The 19,620-nt window shown below is 41.2% G+C and overlaps 1 protein-coding gene across 1 annotated transcript in view; it reads left to right on the plus strand.

Moving 5' to 3' along the window:
- The window catches only part of LOC120024054 (acyl-CoA:lysophosphatidylglycerol acyltransferase 1-like), an 80,858-nt gene that overhangs the window by 15,148 nt on the left and 46,090 nt on the right, over nucleotides 1-19,620 (plus strand). Inside the window, exon 3 of the mRNA XM_038968155.1 lies at nucleotides 16,130-16,248. Coding sequence (XP_038824083.1) covers nucleotides 16,130-16,248 — 119 coding nt within the window. The remainder of the gene's footprint in view (nucleotides 1-16,129; nucleotides 16,249-19,620) is intronic.

A 19,620-nucleotide genomic window follows, 5' to 3' on the forward strand; every position in this document is an offset into this window, starting at 1 on the left:
TTATCCGTAATCTCGTCATGTAGACTTGCCTACCCATACTGTATCTGTGAGCTGTTGGCTAGAGCGCAGATGCCAAGACCAGAGTAGGCACATTTGCTATTTAACGCAACAATTTTTGTTATGGTTTTATTTGGTACATGAAAACTTAATAAGAAAAAGTACACTGTGTGCGTTGTCATCAAGCAGTGATTTTTATCTGCAGCAAGTCCGTTTGGTGGAAACAACACTAGTGGGAAAATGTGCAAAGTTTCTTTATGCTGGTTTTAGAATATTCGAATGGTAAATCTGCCAATTGGCTGGAAACCTAGCTTCAGAAACAATTTGAAAAGCAGGAAATCTTTCAGATTGTGTCATCTTTTAAGGCCCAACAGTTGAAGATCAATTATGCCACATTGGTATAAAATGATTAAGTAAAATTACATTGTATCTAGGTCTTTGCTTAAATGTTGGACTTAATTATGAGGCTAAGTCCATCTGCATTCTGTGAAAGCTGATATTCCATTTTCTCCAATAAATGGGTTGGTTTCAAGCATTGGATCTACAAGAGTTTGGCGCAGATTGGGAGTTGCATTTTGGGAGTAAAGACTTCCTGACTCACTGGACGAGGGTGTGTTTTTATCTTCATGGGAGTCTCGGCGTTCCTAGGAAACCAAATAAACTCCAAACCACAGTTTTTATGCTCTTCTCCTCCCTCACTCAATCAGCTAACCCTGTTAAAAACAAACTCCATTAATGGGAGAGATGAGGCAAGAGGAGGGTTTGGCTGAGTTTATTTGCTCAGCACTGACTGGGCGGAGATCCAGTAGCTGTATGATAGCTCTAGGGCAGGTTTTCCCTGTCAAAGATGAGATCACTTCTTCCTTTCTGAAAAGAGGTTTCAACTTGCTATTTTCATTTTGAGGTGTGGTCCAACAGAATCGGTCATATGGACACCGAAACACATTGAGACATTTATTTGACTGTAATAATGAAGTTTACCTTTTTTTTTTTTTTTTTTCTTTTTTTTTACATGTCTCAACTCCTCAAATTGCGCGCAGAGCAGACTACTAAAATGGGAGTATAAATTAAGATTGGTTCTGGAAATTTTAATACTCAGTTTGTCTTGCGAAGCAATGAAATCCACGTACGGCGAGCAGTATTTTGACCAAAGACCGTTATACTAGGTGGCTAGTGTGTGTATTTATAAATGTGCAGTAATCATAAAACATTTTAATAAGTTATTGGCAACTATTTTGCATTCTGAGAAATAAGGTAGGCCACTTGATTTCAACATCTGAACAAAATGGACAGGCTAGCATGCTGTTCAAACAGTTGGAGATGGACAGAAGGGTGTGTTTTATAACAATTCAACTGTTCTCCTTGTTAGCTAGCAAATACAGTGCAATGAATTTACATTTAAAAAAAATCCTCATCAATGTACACAATGCCACAACATTTTTGCAAATGTTTTTAAGATAAACACCTTATTTACATAAGTATTCAGACCCTAGGCTATTAGACTCGAAATTGAGCTCAGGTGCATCCTGTTTCCATTTATCATCCTTGATGTTTCTACAACTTGATTGGAGTCCACCTGTGTTAAATTCAATTGATTGGTCATGATTTGGAAAGGCACACACCTGTCTAAGGTCCCATAGTTGAGAGTGCATATCAGCACAAAAGCCAAGCCATGAAGTTGAATGAATTGTCCGTAGAGCTCAGACAGGGTTGTCGGCACAGATCTGGGAAAGGATACCAAAAATGTATGCAGCATTGAAGATCCCCAAGAACACAGTGGCCTCCATTCTAAAATGGAATACATTTGGAACCACCTAGAGCTGGCCAAACTGAGCAATCGGGGGAGAAGAGCCTTGGTCAGGGAGGTGACCAAGAACCTGGTGGTGACTCTGACAGAGCTGTAGAGTTCCTCTGTGGAGATGGGAGAACCTTCCAGAAGGACCACCATCTCTGGAGCACTCCACCAATCAGGCCTTTATGGCAGAGTGGCCAGACAGAAGCCACTCCTCAGCAAAAGGCACATGACAGCCTGCTTGGAGTTTGCCAAAAGGCACATAAAGGCTCTGACCATGAGAAACAAGATCCTCTGGTCTGATGTAACCAAGATTGAGCTATTTGGCCTGAATGCCAAACAGTTGCAGCATCATGCTGTGGGGATGTTTTTCAGTGGCAGGGACTGGGAGACTAGTCAGGATAGAGGGAAAGATAAACGGAGAAAAGTAGAGATCCTTGATGAAGTCCTGAGCACTCTGGAGCAGGTTATCTGACTGCGGCGAAGGTTCACCTGCCAACAAGACAGTGACCCTAAGCACACAACTAAGTCTCTGCATGTCCTTGAGTGGCCCAGCCAGAAGCCGGACTTGAACCGATCTAACCTCTCCAGAGAGACCTGAAAATAGCTGTGTATGGGGAGCGTCACTGCAATCTGACAGAGCTTGAGAGGATCTGCAGAGCAGAATGGGATGAACTCCCCAAATACAGGTGTGCCAAGATTGTAGCGTCATAACCAAGAAGACTTGGGGCTGTAATTGCTGCCAAAGATGCTTCAACAAAGTACTGAGTAAATTGTCTGAATACTTATGTAAATGTAACATTTTTTTTTTTTATAATACATTTGCAATGTATTATGTAGATTGATGAGGGGGAAAAACGTTTTAACCCATTTTAGAATAAGGCTGTAATGTAACAATGTGGATAGAGTCAAGGTGTCTAAATACTTTCCGAATGCACTGTAGATCCAAGTTGGCTAAACTTGAAATACAGTGCAGTGAAAATATTTGCCACTCTAATTTTCTCTACTTTTGCATAATTTTGATTCTTAATGTTCAGTTCTTTAACCAAAACCTAATATCAGATCAAGTGCACCTGAGTAAACAAATAACAAAACAATTATGCTGAATTAAAATATAAATGTAACATTTCAAATATTTTACTGCGTTACAATTCGTATAAGGAAATCAGTCAATGTTAAATATATAAATTAGGCCCTAATCTATGGATTTCTCATGACTGGCAATACAGATATGCATCTGTTGCTTATCATAGTTAAGGTCGTGGATCAGAAAACCAGTCAGTATCTGTTGTGACCTCCATCTCCCTCATGCAACGGAACGGCATCTCCTTTGCATAGAGTTGATCAGGCTGTTGATTGAGGCCTGTGGAGTGTGTTCCATCTCTTAAATGGCTGTGCGAAGTTGCTGGATATTGGCTGGACCTGGAACACGCTGTTGTGCACTTTGATCCAGAGAATCCCAAACGTACTCAATGGGTAACATTTCCCTGAGTATGCAGGCCACTGACGAACAGATTTTCTTTCATCTTCCGGAAATTGTGTACAGATCCATGCGACATGGGGCCGTGCATTATGTTGAAACATGAGTTGCTTGCGGCAGTGGCCCTCAGGATCTCGTCACTGTGTCTCTGTGCATTCAAACTGCCATCGATAAAATCCAATTGTGTTCGTTGTCCGTAGCTTATGCCTGCCCATACCATAACCCCACCACCACCATGGGCCACTCTGTTCACAACGTTGACATCAGCAAACCGCTCGACCACACGATGCCATTCACGTGGTCTGCGGTTGTGAAGCCGGTGGACATACTGCCAAATTCTCTAAAATGACGGAGGCGGCTGATGGTAGAGAAATTAACATTAGATTCTCTGGCAACCGCTCTGGTTGACGTTCCTGCATTTAGCATGCCAATTGCACGCTCCCTCAACTTGAGACATTTGTGGCATGGTGTTGTGACAAAACTGCACATTTTAGTGGCCTTTTATTGTCCCCAGCACAATGTGCACCTGTGTAATGATCATGCTGTTTAATCAGCTTCTTTATATGCCACAGTTGTTAGGTGGATGGATTATCTTGGCGAAGGAGAAATGCTCTATAACAGGGATGTAAACCAGTTTGTGCACAAAATTTGAGGTAAATAAGCTTTTTGTGCATATGGAACATTTTATGAGATCTTTTGTTTCAATTCATGAAACATGGGACCAACACTTTACATGTTGCGTTTTATTTTTTTAAGTGTACATATTTAATTGATTTCATTAAGTTATGCAACACCCAATGCCCATGTGTGAAAAAGTAATTGCCCCCTTACACTAACTGGTTGTGCCACCTTTAGCTGCAATGACTCCAACCAAACGCCATCCTATTGTTCTTGATCAGTCACTCGCGTTGCTGTGGAGGAATTTTGACCCGCTCTTCCATGCAGAACTGCATTACCTAGGCTGCATTTGTGGGTTTTCAAGCAAGAACTGATCGTTTCAAGTCCTGCCACATCTCAATTGGGATTAGTTCTGGACTTTTGACTAGGCTGTTCCAAAACTTCACATTTGTTGCTTTTTAACCATTTTCATGTAGACTTGATTGGGTTTTGGACCATTGTCTTGCTGCGCTTCAGCTCAGACAGATGGCCTGACATTCTCCATGTAGAAGTCTCTGATACAGAGCAGAGCACATGGCTTGTTCTATTAAAGCAAGTTGGTTTTGGTTGAAGATCCGATAACATTCAGTATCAGAAATATGCAGAAATATAGAATCAGAAAGGGGGGAAATACTTTTTCACGGTTCTGTGTAAAGATTAGCGGGCTACTCTAGCATGTGGACTTGTTGTGCTTGAGAGTGTTTATGAGACCTGTTCATTTTCTTTAATTCCTGCTTCAAGAAGTTAGTCATTATTAGGGAATGTGCATTATGCATGGTTCTGGTTACATTTGTAACAAAGGGCATTTTCATCGACTTGAAAGACATATCCACTAATAATTTGGTCTTATGGTTGTGGAAGACTTGTTAGCCTAGGTATAATGCTACTAATGCAGTGCATTTGACCTTTTTTAATTGTAAGTTTGACAAAATTGACATTTTTAGGCCTTATCGCCCAAGGTCAAACAGGTCACTGGAGCCTGCTAACAGGTCTTCCCTCTGAGTGGAAGGAGTGCCCCTTCTATGATTCCAGGATGGATGGGAGGGAGGGAAATGATGGAGCAGATCAGTAACAAAGAATACGAAAAGCCATTAAAGCATTTCAAATCTCAACACCTGTCTGCAGTGTTGCCGTTTCACAACTTGGTGACTTGTGCGTAGGATGTAACATGATCAATGATGTAGCCTATAAACACATGATCAGCCTTTACCGGTAGAGAGGATGTACTTCCTCACCCTAATATAAGCCTGTGTGGATGTTTTTTTGTTAATATTAAAGGATTATTCTGCCTCTTTTCAACCTCATTACATCCAGCACAATACCAGTGTCTACATATGTGAAAATGGTCTGTTTCTATACTCTGTGGTTACAAAGATAAGGTCCTAAAAAATTATTCTCTGAAATCACAGGGTAGGATTTGGTATTTTATTAGGATCTTCCTGGGGTCCACACAACATGAAAAAACACATAATACAGAACATTAATAGAGAACCGCTCAGGGACAGAACTACATCAATTTAAAAATGTTACACAACAAATGATGTAGGTCAAATAGGGGAGAAGTGTTGTCGTGAGGTGTTGCTTTGTGTTTGTTTTTTTAAACCAGGTATGCTGTCCATTTGAGCAATATGAGATGGGAGTTCCATGCAATAAGGGTTCTATATAATACTGTACGGTTTCTTGAATTTGTGGTTTTGGGTACTGTGAAAAGACCCCTGGTGTCATGTCTGGTGCGGTAAGTGTGTGTCAGAGCTTTGCGTAAGTTGACTGCAAACAATTTGGAATTTTCTACACTTTTCTAAAAAATAAGTGATGTAGTCAGTCTCTCTATTCATAGCCGAGAGACTGGCATGCATAGTATTTAAATTAGCCCTTTGATTATAAAAAAAGAGCAAGACGTGCCGCTCTTTCCTGGGCCAGCTGCAACTTAACTAGGTCTGTCCTTGCAGCACTCGACCACACGACTGGGCAATAATCAAGATAAGACTCAACTAGAGCATGCAGTACTGGATTTTTGGAGTGTGGTGTCAAAAAAGCAGAGCATCTCTTTATTACGGACAGATCTCTCCCCTTCTTTACAACCATTGAATCTATATGTTTTGACCATGACAGTTTACAATCTAAGCTAACACCAAGTAATTTAGTCTCAACTTGTTCAACAGCCACACAATTCATTGCCAGATTCAGCTGAGGTCTACAACTTGAATTGTACCAAATACAATGCTCTTAGTTTTAGATGTTCTGGACCCGTTTATTACTGACCACCCATTCCAAAACAGACTGCAATTCTTTAAGGGGTTCAGTGACTTCATTAGCTCTGTTGCTGATGCATATATGGTTGAATCATCAGCATACATTGGGACACATGCTTTGTTTAATGCCAGTGTCAGGTCAATAGTAAAAATAGAAAAGAGAAGGGGGCCGAGAGAGCTGCTCTGCAGTACGCCACATTTAACATGTTTGACATTAGAGAAGCTTCCATTCAAGAAAACCCTTTGAGTTCTATTAGATAGCTCTGAAGCCACAAATATGGCAGAAGTTGAAAAGCCTTAACACATGTTTTCTCAACAACAGGTTAATAATAATATCAAAGGCTGCACTGAAATCTAACATTACAGCTCCCACAATCTTATTATTCTAAATGTATTTCAACCAATCATCAGTCATTTGTGTCAGTGCAGTACATGTTAAGTGTCCTCTATAAGCATGCTAAAAGTCTCTAAGTTTGTTTATGTAGAAATTGTATTTGGTCTAACACAATTTTTTCCAACAGTTTGCTAACCCTAACACAAGCTGATAGGTCTGCTGTTAGAACCAGTAAAGGCTGCTTTACCACTCTTTGGTAGCGGAATGACTTTGGCTTCCCTCAAGTCGTTGTCCTCAGGCCTGTTCTCTAGGCTCAGATTATATGACAGATGGTAGTCGCTATTAAAAGTAACCTTTTTTTTTTTTTATAAAAATTTACCTTTTTACATTTAAAAAAAAATCTCAACAGGGTGGAAATACGACCTGTCATATGACTTTCTCTGCACCCTGTCACCCCACCCCACTAAGCACTCCCCGTCACACCACCCCACTCCACTAAGCACAGCTGCACCTGGACACCCTACTCCACTAAGGCACATGCGAATTCGTGAAGAGGTCATTATTTTTTTAGAGCAAAAGCTCAAGCTGCCCAGGCCGGCGGATATACAATTTTCGGCAAAATCATTCGCAAGGAGATTCTTGCAAAAATAGCTGCATATCTGCACCCCGTCACCCCACTCCACTAAGGCACAGCTGCAGCCCGTCACCCCACTCCACTAAGGCACAGCTGCAGCCCGTCACCCCACTCCACTAAGGCACAGCTGCAGCCCGTCACCCCACTCCACTAAGGCACAGCTGCAGCCCGGTCGTCTGCCCAGAATGTCACACACATCATCAGGCTGAGACGGGTGCTCTAGTACAGTGGTTCCCAAACTGTGGCGCGCTACCCTTTTTTGGGGGGGGGGGTTGTGACTCCATCCAGCTATCAACTTATTCTTGAAAGTTGTGATAGAATGCACAGTTCTTGTGCCCGTAGAAATAGACATGGCGTGGGATGTTCCCATTGCTGGAAGGATGGCCTGAGTGAGAAAGTTTGGGAACCCCTGCCCCGGTAGGCCGAGACGGGTGCCCCGGTAGGCCGGCAGGAGGGGATTATGTTGCCACTGACAGCGTAGCCAATGACTGGCTGGTCCAGTGGAAAAATATTAGTATTATCAGAACAGTGGCATGCAGTGATCTTAGTTCTTTTTTTTTATTCCACTAGAATGGAATGCTGGAAGATCATATACTGTGTGCCTTGAGACTGACTCATGATTAGAAATGTTGACCTTCTGATTTTTGGTCACTTTGTTCCGTAGTATCGTGGAAGTTTCCCCGTTGAACGTAGTGTGGCCATGCCGCTTTTTATTTTTGCGTATTCATTTGACAAATCTGACCTGTTGTCAGCCATTATTTTTATCCCAATAGATGAATTGTAATGTTGTGAACAAGCAAGCTAGCCTATATTAGACTGAAATTAAAACCCATTTGTTTAGAAACGTGGATTCTACATGAACTCTGCATGGGCATGCCTGGGCTGGTGACATTTGGCCGTATTTAATCTGTAGCAGGACGTGGTGATCCTGACCTGATTTTGGACTCTAGTCCTATTTATTCATCCCAAGAATTGGCTGCATTGTCCTGTCCTGTAACTATGAACATTGACCCACTCTACTTTGCACAAATTCTGTCTGTGATAGCCCCCATGTTAATTCATACAAATGTGCAGAAATAGACATGGCGCGGGATGTTCCCCAATGCTAGAAGGGGGGCCTGAGTGAGAAAGTTTGGGAGCCCCTGCCGTAGTAGGCCGAGACAGGTGCCCTAGTAAGGGCTCGGTGATGTGGCCTAAAACTCAACTTGATTTTTTTCCAGATTGGTGATTCACTCTCTCTCTCTCTCTCTCTCTCTCTCTCTCTCTCTATATATATATATATATATATATATATATATATATATACGCACGCACACACAGAAAGAACCAGTCAAAAGTTTTGACACACTTACTCATTCAAGGGTTTTTCCTTATTTTTACTATTTTCTGCATTGTAGAATAATAGTGAAGACATCAAAACTATGAAATGACACATATGGAATCATGTAGTAACCAAAAAAGTGTTAAACAAATCAAAATATATTTTATATTTGAGATTCTTCAAAGTAGCCACCCTTTGTCTTGATTACAGCATTGCACACTCTTGGCATTCTCTCAACCAGCTTCATGAGGTTGTCACCTGGAATGCATTTCAATTTACAGGTGTGCCTTGTTAAAAGTACATTTGTGGAATTTCTTAATGCGTTTGAGCCAATCAGTTGTGTTGTGACAATAAAGGGGTGGCATACAGAAGATGGCCCCATTTGGTAAAAGACCCAAGTCCTTATTATGGCAAGAACAGCTCAAATAAGCAGAGAGCAACGACAGTCCATTACTTTAAGACATGGTCAATCAATATGGAACTTTGAAAGTTTATTCAAGTGCAGTTGCAAAAAATAAGCGCTATGATGAAACTGGCTCTCATGAGGACTGCCACAGGAAAGGAAGACCCAGAGTTCCCTCTGCTGCAGAGGATAAGTTAATTAGAGTAACTGCACCTCATATTGCCGCCCAAATAAATGCTTCACAGAGTTCAAGTAACAGACACATCTCAACATCAACTGTTCAGAGGAGACTGTGTGAATCAGGCCTTCCTGGTCAAATTGCTGCAAAGAAACCACTACTAAAGGACACCAACAAGAAGAAGAGACTTGCTTGGGCAAAGAAACACGAGCAATGGACATTAGACCGGTGGAAATCTGTCTTTTGTACTGATGAGTCCAAATTTGTGATTTTTGGTTCCAACCGCCGTGTCTTTGTGAGACTCAAAGTAGGTGAACGGATGATCTCTTGTGGTTCCCACCGTGAAACATGGAGGAGGAGGAGGTGTGATGGTGCTTTGCTGGTGACACTATCAGTAATTTATTTAGAATTCAAGGCACACTTAACCAGCATGGTCTCACAGTATTCTGTTGCGATACGCCATCCCATCTGGCTTGCACTTAGTGGGACTATCATTTTGTTTTTCAACAGGACAATGACCCATCACACCTCCAGGCTGTGTAAGGGCTATTTGACCAATAAGGAGATTGATGGAGTGCTGCATCAGATGACCTGGCCTCCACAATCACCCTACCTCAACTGAATTGAGATGGTTTGGGTTGAGTTTAACTAGGCAAGTCAGTTAAGAATAAATTCTTATTTACAATGACGGCCTACACTGGCCAAACCCAGACGGCACTGGGCCAATTTTGCGCCCCCCCTTTGGGACTCCCAATCACGCCCTGGATTCAAACCAGCACTGACATGCAGTGCCTTAGACTGCTGCATCTACTTAGAAGCATTCCTCATGAAGCTGGTTGAGGGAATGTCAAGAGTGTGCAAAGCTGTCATCAAGGCAAAGGGTGGCTACTTTGAAGAATCTCAAATATATTTTGATTTAACACTTTTGGTTACTACATGTCAAGTGTTGATGTCTTCACTATTATTATGCAATGTAGGAAAACCCTTGAATGAGTAGGTGTGTCCAAATTTTTTATTTTTTTACCCCCTTTTTCTCCCCAATTTCGTGGTATCCAATTGTTAGTAGTTACTGTCTTGTCTCATCGCTACAACTCCCGCTCGGGAGAGGCGAAGGTCGAGAGCCATGCGTCCTCCGAAACACAACCCAACCAAGCCGCACTGCTTCTTAACACAGCGCGCATCCAACCCGGAAGCCAGCCGCATCAACGTGTCGGAGGAAACACCGTGCGCGATGAGACAAGGATATCCCTACCGGCCAAACCCTCCCTAACCCAGATGACGCTAGGCCTACTATATTTATTTCTCAACTTTACTAATATTAAGCACATTGCTTATCTTTACAACAGGAGTATTGCCTACCTGGCTGGCATGAAAATTAACCACGGGAAAAGCGTCCTCCATTCGCTATTTAAGTACATAGATGACATGTATTTTTTCCCCTCTGCCCGTTTCCAGACAGATGCATGATAATGGTCCATTCTAAATCAAAGCAAATTTCACACATATATTATTTAGTATATGTAAAGACGAGATTAAATCAAGAATAGTCTGATGGGTGACAATATTAGCCTATCACTTGTGAATTATACATTATCACTTGTGAATTATGCATTATCACTTGTGAATAACATGCTGACCAGACCGTACGTGGTCTTCCGCAAGTTGATTTTGTTCACCCACACCAGATACGATCAGGACACGCAGGTTAAAATATCAAAAACTCTGAACCAATTATATTAATTTGGGGACAGGTCAAAAAGCATAAAACTATTATGGCAATTTAGCTAGCTAATTTGTCCTGGCATATAGACATTGGGTTGTTATTTTAACTGAAGTGCACAAGGTTGCCCCTGTAGGCCGAGATTGGTGGGATTGGGTTGCCACTAACAGCGCAGCCAATGACTGGCTGGTCCAGTGGAAAAGATTTCAAGATAATTTTAAGTCTTTAGAGCAAGTATTGTCTTAGCTGAGGGCGTATGATCAGATTTCAGCCTCACAGAACGGTGGCATGCAGTGATTTATTGCTTTTTCAAAAATTATTTATATCTTTTTTTTTATCCCACTAGAATGGAATGCTGGAAGATCATATACTGTGTGCCTTGAGACTGACTCATGATTAGAAATGTTGACCTTCTGTTCTTTGGTCACGTTGTTGTTCCGTAGTATTGTGAAAGTCTTCCCGTTTAACGTATTTGGCCATGCCGCTTTTTATTTCTGCATATTCATTTGACAAATCTGTTAGACAATATTTTTATCCCAATAGATGAATTGTGATGTTGTGAACAAGCAAGCTCTAGTAGCCTGTATTAGGTTGAAATTGAAACCATTATTTAGAAACGTGGATTTTACGTTAATTGCCTTGGTATTCCTGGGCTGGTGACATTTGGCCGTATTTAATCTGTAGCAGGACGTGGTGATCCTGACCTGATTTTGGTCTCTAGTCCTATTTATTCATCCCAAGAATTGGCTGCATTGTCCTGTCCTGTAACTATGAACATTGACCCACTCTACTTTGCACAAATTCTGTCTGATAGCCCCCATGTTAATTCATACAAACGATTTGAAAAATGATCACTTTAGGGGTAAAGGCATCAAGCAATTACATACATTTATTTTTAATACATGAGTGAAAGAGCATTTGTATTGAAGTCAAAGCAGTCATTTGATTTTCCAATATTTTTGGGGGTTATGGGCTATTTCTATTTTTAAGTGATACTGACTGCATACTTCTAAATACACTGACACAGGAAGTGAGTCACAGGAAATTGTATAATGATGTCTCTTCTGCCTTCTGTAGCCTCACTGAGAGAAGATGAGCATGCGCCCATGTTAATATACTGGAGAGGAGGGTTGAGTGTCTTGCGAAATCACCACTCTCCCTGAGAGAGCTAGAGGAAAGGGGGGGTGACAAGGTCAGCGACCCCCTTTAACGGATTAAAAACGTTCCTTTTTACTCAACTATCATGCTGCTGGGCCGTTTCTCAGACAATTTCCCTAATGAATGATCCATGACAGTCCTGTTGTAGATGAACTGTCTCTCAAATATCACCTATTCCTCCACACAATGGAGGACATCCGCACTCTATTTTTATTTACCTTTATTATTTACCTTTATTTAACTAGGCAAGTCAGTTAAGAACAAATTCTTATTTTCAATTAACAGTGGGTTAACTGCCTTGTTCAGGGGCAGAAAGACATATTTTTACATTGTCAGCTCGGGGATTCGATCTTGTAACCTTTCGGTTTCTAGTCCAACGCTCTAACCACTAGGCTACCTGCCACTCAATGATGGAGGTATGACTGCGTGACCTTCATCAACCCTTCTGGGGGACTTGGAACCCCCAAGAGTGAAGGAGCTCTGTCATTGTGTCATACTGCTTGCTCTCGATTTCTATTCTAATGGGGATTAGGATGTCTTTCCTGAGGTGGGAATGAATCGAGGCTGGCAAATAAGTTGCTTTTCCCCCCCTATACTCATTGATGTTTTTTTTGTTTGCATGATAAGTAGACTAGATAAACCTGACTGCTATTGAGCTGATATCGGGCTGAAGTTGATATTGACAAAAGATGTTGAAGATGTCACACAGGATGGGTAATTAACACCCGCCAAATGCGAGTAGATTTTGGCATTCGCCAAAATGTCTATTTCACCAGCGACATTGGCGGGTGGTCACAGAGCATTTGTGATTGTTGTATTTTTTAAAATCCAAAACACAAATTTAGATCTTGGTCTGTTTAACCCGAAAGGCTACTAAAGTGTGACTTTGTCCTTGTGTTTCTTGGCCAGTTCTTGGCTGTTGTTTTTAAATATTAGTTGAAGTTTTCTGCAATTGTCTGCTGCTATTGAAGAGACATGGAGATCGTCATATCTGACAGACATGGAGTAGTGCCCCGTTAACAGGTAACGGCCCACACCTTAAAGGGGTAGCAGAACATTTTTATCTCTACTAATGACTCAAATATTTGGGGGTACATTGTGCTTGATTTAGCGTGGAACAATCCAAAAATCTTTCATTGATTAACTTTTAGTTATTTCTGATCTTTAACACGTTCATTGTGCTCCTATATTTCAACCTATGTACTCCTTGTAAAAACTTTCAGCATAGCGCCCTGAACTTTAATTATAACTAGCCTAATTATAACTAGCCTAAGCTGTATCAATCAGCATTTTGTGGCAGGGCAGACGCTTTGCTGGTTCTTGATGTTCATTTGTAGAACTGTTCATCTGATGTAAATCTATTGTATCTAAATTATTTATTTTAAGATACATTGTTTAAAATACTCCGGTCACACAATTTGTATTTAATTGAGTTATACACCACATTACTTATTCTGACTAGTAATATATTTCTTGTTTTAGAAACATTACAAGCATGCTCATCTGTTATTTGTCATTTCTAGTGTAATAATGGTAAAAAAGTGGCTGGTATATATATTCTTTTATCTACCTGCAACAGTGGCTGGTGGACCAAAAAGTTAATTTCCCACTGTGATGTCACATGCTCAGTTATATGTACAATGGAACAGTTGTATGTGTATTTGAATATGAAAATGACAAACGGAAAGGCAAGCCGTAGCCTGACATGTAAATAGGTCTAACTACCAGCACTGAAGCCACAGTGACACTTTTACACTTTTCATTTGATATCTGAGATGTGCTGCTCCCTAAATGTTACATTCTGTTTCTTTTTGTGGGGATAGGCCTAAAGTCATGTGAGAGACACTGTCTTAGCTCCATCATTTGGAAAACTTGGCCATGTCATTGAGCACTGTTCGACATTGTGAATCACTACCACTTGAGAGCCCCAAATCTCTGGTGAATAACAATTGCTTCTAATCAGGCCTTTCTCTTTCCATCAGGCGCCTTTTCTGATGCATCCTTGCCCCTCTTCAGGGAATGGGTCCTGACCTTGCTGTGTCATGGGCACTCAAAGGGCTAATTCCCCCCAACAAAACCCTCTTGATTGAGGATGAGGAGTGAAACATCTCCACAGAAGCTGTGTTGAACGGAGGCCTTTGTCTCGGCCGAGCACTTTGTATCATTGAAATTCACCAGCGTTGACAAAGTAGCAAGCCGAAAATGTTTTCTTTGTATGGGCGTCCAAGCACTTCCGCACTTTCAACTTTGCTTGTCAATTTGTCAGATCATTCCCATTTCTCAGTCAGTCAGTTCATTTAAGATTACTGTAATTGTTTTTGTAATCCAAGTCAACATGGTATCTGAATGGGATGAGGCATGGACGAAGCATGTTTGCCTGAAGTTGGCATGAATTGTGATCGATGGGCTAGCTTAGTTTTCTGTGTAACAACTACCGAGCAGCCCATATGCTGAGTATAGTTTGATGATGGTGGTGACAAAGAGTTGCTTCTATTTTGCTTGTCATTATTCCTACCATGAAACCAGCCTGCGACCAGGTCCTGTACACTTTGTTGAGTGTGCTGCCAAATGTACAGGACTCACAACTCTCATCCTTTCTTTGTCTTTTTGGTGATACTGTTATGGTTAGCCTAGGCTGTACATAATGTTATTTAAACAGTAGTAGGGTTGGATTTCATATGTCTGTGTATCTTATACCAGTTAGCTGTTGTCTTCATGTTAATATTGCAATTTGAAATCTGCCAAGAATCTATTGATTTGACACTTGATAAACACCATTTCCTACAATTTGTTTCAGGAGTGAGCGATCACTTGTGCCCTTTTTCAACAGGGTAACTCAAGCATGTAATCGTAGGACTGTGCTAACTTGACCGTTAATAATGTTTTCAGTGGGTATTCATCATTATGATGAGAGAATGGAACAATCAATGAAAGGTTTCCTCAGGGCTGCTGCATATAGATCAGATGTCATATCGCCTAGCAACGGCCTAAAGAGATCTTACCTTTGGCCAAACATTTTCTGTCTTGTCGTCGTGAAGACTAAAAGGGACGATCTCAATGACTCTTACAGACTTCATATTTATCATGCCATCAGTGTTTTATACTGTTTGATGGCAATGACGCCATGAAGGCAAATTTCCACATTGTGTGGGCAATGAAAAGTTTATATTTGTATTTTCTATTCACATTTGCTCTACAATGCTAACCCATTTACAAGTGAGTTGTTTGCATGCCATAGCTAAGCCATATTCTGTTGTTTCATCGGCAAGTCCCAGTAGCATAGTCCACTTCTTGGGACTCATTTGGCCAGTAATCCCTTGAAAATGTAACTCGGCACGCTCCACCAACCTAGCCTTCCCACAGAACAGTAAATTCTAGCTAGGCACCCCTGAGCCTGCTAGCATTAGCATTACACAGGCCCTCACAGCAAGAGCCTCCCAGAACCATGGGGGGATTCACTCACAATCTTCCATTGATTTGTCCAACTCTGTGGCTTTAGCTCTTTAGCGATACCCCAAAAGTCTCCCAGGTCTCCAGAGAGGTAGCTCTACTGTTATTAATACTCACCCTTGTCCAATTGAGTTAAATAACAAATTAAACTTGTTCGTTTATTATGTGGAAGGCCTATTGTTGTCACCCACCATGTTAGCCAAAGAGACTCCATTAAGCGTGCTATCTCTTGAATAGTGTGCCAATGTAAATCAGCCAGGATAGAATGGAGTCCAAGAAAGTTCTACTTTAATGAGCATCAATGCTAAAGACTGGCCCATGTCCATTTTGAAACCAAAGTGGTGTGGTGTTTTTAGGCATTGACTTAATGGTGAAACATTCTCTCCAAGATTAGTATAGAATTTGCTAGATTTCAAGAGCACCTCTTTAGTGTTCAGTTGCTTTCCAATGTCGTGTTATGGTTGTGTGTTCTTTCAGCACAACATAGGGCTTATCGCTCTCTGACACTGGGGCTTTCACAAGGAAAAGCTATTTTTGGATAATGTGATTACACATAGTCTAATTTGAACTGGTCTTTTCCCAGCTTGAGAAGACAACTCTGATCCATTTTGTACTAAAATGTAGGCCTACAAGTTGTGACTTGCTGTTAGATGTTTGATATGATGTAGGCCTAGCTATGAATCCTCTGAAGTAATGTGAAGTGCAGTCACTGTGATGTGTCCACTAACTTCATTTGTGTTGCGTCTTCTCCAGTGATGGAATGGGGCGACGATGTAAGGCCCCTTTCTGAAGAGGAAGCCATGGTCATCGTCAACCACCAAGCCACAGGGGACGTGTGCACCCTCATGATGTGCCTGCAGGACAAGGGCACGGTAATGGACACCTCCATAGTTGGCATTAAAATGTAGCCTCCTAGACCAGGGTTTCCCAAACTCTGTCCTCGTGCCCCAGGACTGAGTTTGGGAAACCCTGTCCTAGACTACGAATCACTTCAAGTGAATTCAGGGATGAAACTAACAGATCTAGAAGTGACAGTTAAACATGTCCTTAAATGTAAGAGGTAGGACTATTTCTCAATACAAAATGTCTTCAATTGACTGGTACTGAATTGAACTCTTTCAACCCATTAGGGGCACTTGACTTGGATGTCTGAAATGTGGTTGGATTGTGTGTCTGGGGACCAACTTTCCCTTAAAAAAAAAATCCTGCACTGAACAGATTTCAGGTCTAATGAGCGCAAACTTGAACATTGTGACAATTCGGTGCAACTTCCAGCGCATGTTTACAGTGAACACTGAGGCTGTACCCACTTTTAATTTGCCGTTTTAATTTGGCCATAGAGGGCTACTGTGGCTATTTGATCATAATGTAGGCCTACCAGAATTTGCCTACCATCAAAAACAATGGAGAAAATACATCCCTTAACATTTTAACATGGAAATAGCTGTTCTATCATTCAGCCTACAGTAGCAGCCTGTGTGTGGTGTTCAATGTAGGCGTACATTCCATGAGACTTTAGAAAGAAACATGTAGGGCTTGACATTAACCTGTTTAATCACTTGTCCTTCAGACTAAGAGGTGACTGAAAATGTTGATGCAAGAAACCACTTTACAAAATAAATGCATTATTATTCCCATAATATTATTACAGAGAATCAGACATGATGCTACCCTCTGCCTATTGGCTACTTCGCTTATTCAAGCCGGTCTCAAAATACAACACTGCCCCTTTAAGACAAAAAAAGCTCTTTGCCTGACTCGCTTTTCAAAGATGCCTAGGAATGTACAAGTTTTGTGCTCTTGTAGGAAGCAATGACTCCCCTATTGCTGACTACAAATAATCTATAAGTGGGCTAATAACTCACTAACTAGCAAAACATATGAACAAAATGTGCATTGGTGGCTACATGCAGCTCTCGCTTTGATCTCAAAACAAGCTCATCTACTCACGACTGCTCATGCTGTAATTCCAGTCCAGTTGAAAGTAAATGGCACAGATCAATGTATGGCAAAGGTCTATTTGCATGTAGGCTTACTCCAGCTCTGATTGTGTTTGCTGAGTATGGACTGAGTAGTGCGTATCAATGCAATAGAGTCCTACTCCGATGTGTTCTGCCTACAGCAAAATCTCTTGCATAGTTCATTGCATTGAAAGTGGCTAATATTGTGTTGATTCAATCACAAGTGCCACAGGAAAGGGAAATGTTGATGGTGTTAACAGGGCAAACTCTAAAACATTGAGGTAGGCTATATGATCACACTGGTAATAGATCCTTTGTTGTGTTACTTTAGGCACAGCTGAGTGAACATACATTTGAAATCATTTGCTTTTTATTTTTATATTACCTGGCTGATGGTGCCTGGCATCTGATGGTCAGTCTCAGCAGAAGGAGAGAGCAGCAGACTGAGGGTCCGCCTTTCATCCTCCCTCTGCTCTCCCTTTCCTCCACTGACAATGAACAAAAAGGGACACCTTCTTCCAGCTGATTGGGAAACTCGTGTCGCACTGACAGTATCAACTTTGCTGTAGCAATCTTTTATGCCTGCTACGTTACTGCACACCAGTGGTAAGCAATGACTTGATTTGCTCTCTGGACCTGCCGGGAAGGCAGAGTTTGGACCTTCAGACAGATGAAATGGTTCAAACTGGCAACAGTTCGCCTACCTGGCACGCAGGGCAGCTGAATTGGGTGCACCTACCGCCAACAGCCTGAGCTGAAAAAATAAATAAATAGTAACACAAGGCTTTATCGTTGGGTTTTTTACAGAAATGTTTGGAGATCGACCAGTCGATCGACCGGGCTGGTCATTGCTCTATAAAGTTAAGTGAAGTTCAATCTCGTGCTTCTCTCTGGGCTGATCCCGGGGGAGCTGCACAGCGCACTCAGGGCTATGGTCTGGGTGTGATATCCTGCTTAATATACTGCTCAAGGTGGGCTGATGGTTGTGTGTGGGTTGGAATATTCACTGAAGCAGTTCTATTCTCCAAGGGAGATAGCTATGCTGAGCCACAACATTATTGCATAATATTACTTATCAGTATCAGATGAATGATATTAATAATTAGCCATTGTAGCAGCAGGACTAACTGACTATCCAGTATCCACAGTGACACACACTACCTGGAATGTGTTTGGCAAAGATAAGATATCGTCATTTGTGACTTGCATATTTACCCAAAATGACAGTTCTACTGTGTGAAAGTAAATAATTGGTAAGGTAAAAGGACAGAAGCGATGATGACCAAAGACCTGAGCCTGGAGTTCAAATCCAGTGGTATTTCTTTGTTTGTCTTAGGAATGTCAAATTTGCTAATTGAAGTTGTTTAACCCGTTTACACTCATGGGAATTGACCTAACTGGATAGGGCTAAATTGAAATTTCTTACAAAAGTAGTATGAAAAGCATATGCATAACCATGGCAGCAGTTGAAAGGGGGCATGTATTAGACCAAAGGTGTGTACCCAACAGTTCACCTGATACAAGACTGAATCCAAACATTACACTGTTGATTTTATGTGCATTTTACATTTACTGTACTTTTCGCTGCATTTGTTGAAGATAAAATATTAAAATACCCCGGATACATTCAGTAACATGTTAATACTATTCCTGGAAAATGTGGGGTAGGCGCAACATAAGACAAAAAAAATGACAAGAGTTTGAGTGAGAGGACTAACTGGTGTCTCCAAGTGGCCACACCTCTCCAATGTGTGCATAGTTCCTAAGAAATTTCAATGCAATTTTATGGCTCAATTTAGGGCTGGGTCTGTGCGATATTTAATTAATCAGATACTACCGTGATCTTCAGAATGCCTGTATTGCACGAATCCATTTTAAAATATTTAAAAAAAAATATATATATATTATTAGCATTTTATGTCCGCTTGCTCTCATGTTGTGTTTTTGGTGTCAGCTCCTTCGCTCCTTCTGTGATGTGTTCAATGACTGTGGACTGTGTGCATCTTAATATTTACACACACCAAGCCCCTCCCACTGCTACTCACAGCAATAAGGAAGAGGTTATTTCTTCAGCTCACTATTTGCATTTCAGTTTTGATCCAACAGAATTGTTCATATGGACACTGAAACGCATTGAGACATTACTTTACTGTAATAGAGAAGTTAACCTTTCTAACAATACCATTTTTATGTCAGCTCCTCACATTGAGAGAAGAGCAGACACTACTAAAATGGGAGTATCAATTCACATTGATTCTGGAAAATGTATGCTCAGTTTGTCGC

This window comes from Salvelinus namaycush, chromosome 29 (genome assembly GCF_016432855.1).
Source record: "Salvelinus namaycush isolate Seneca chromosome 29, SaNama_1.0, whole genome shotgun sequence".
Lineage (NCBI taxonomy): Eukaryota > Metazoa > Chordata > Actinopteri > Salmoniformes > Salmonidae > Salvelinus > Salvelinus namaycush.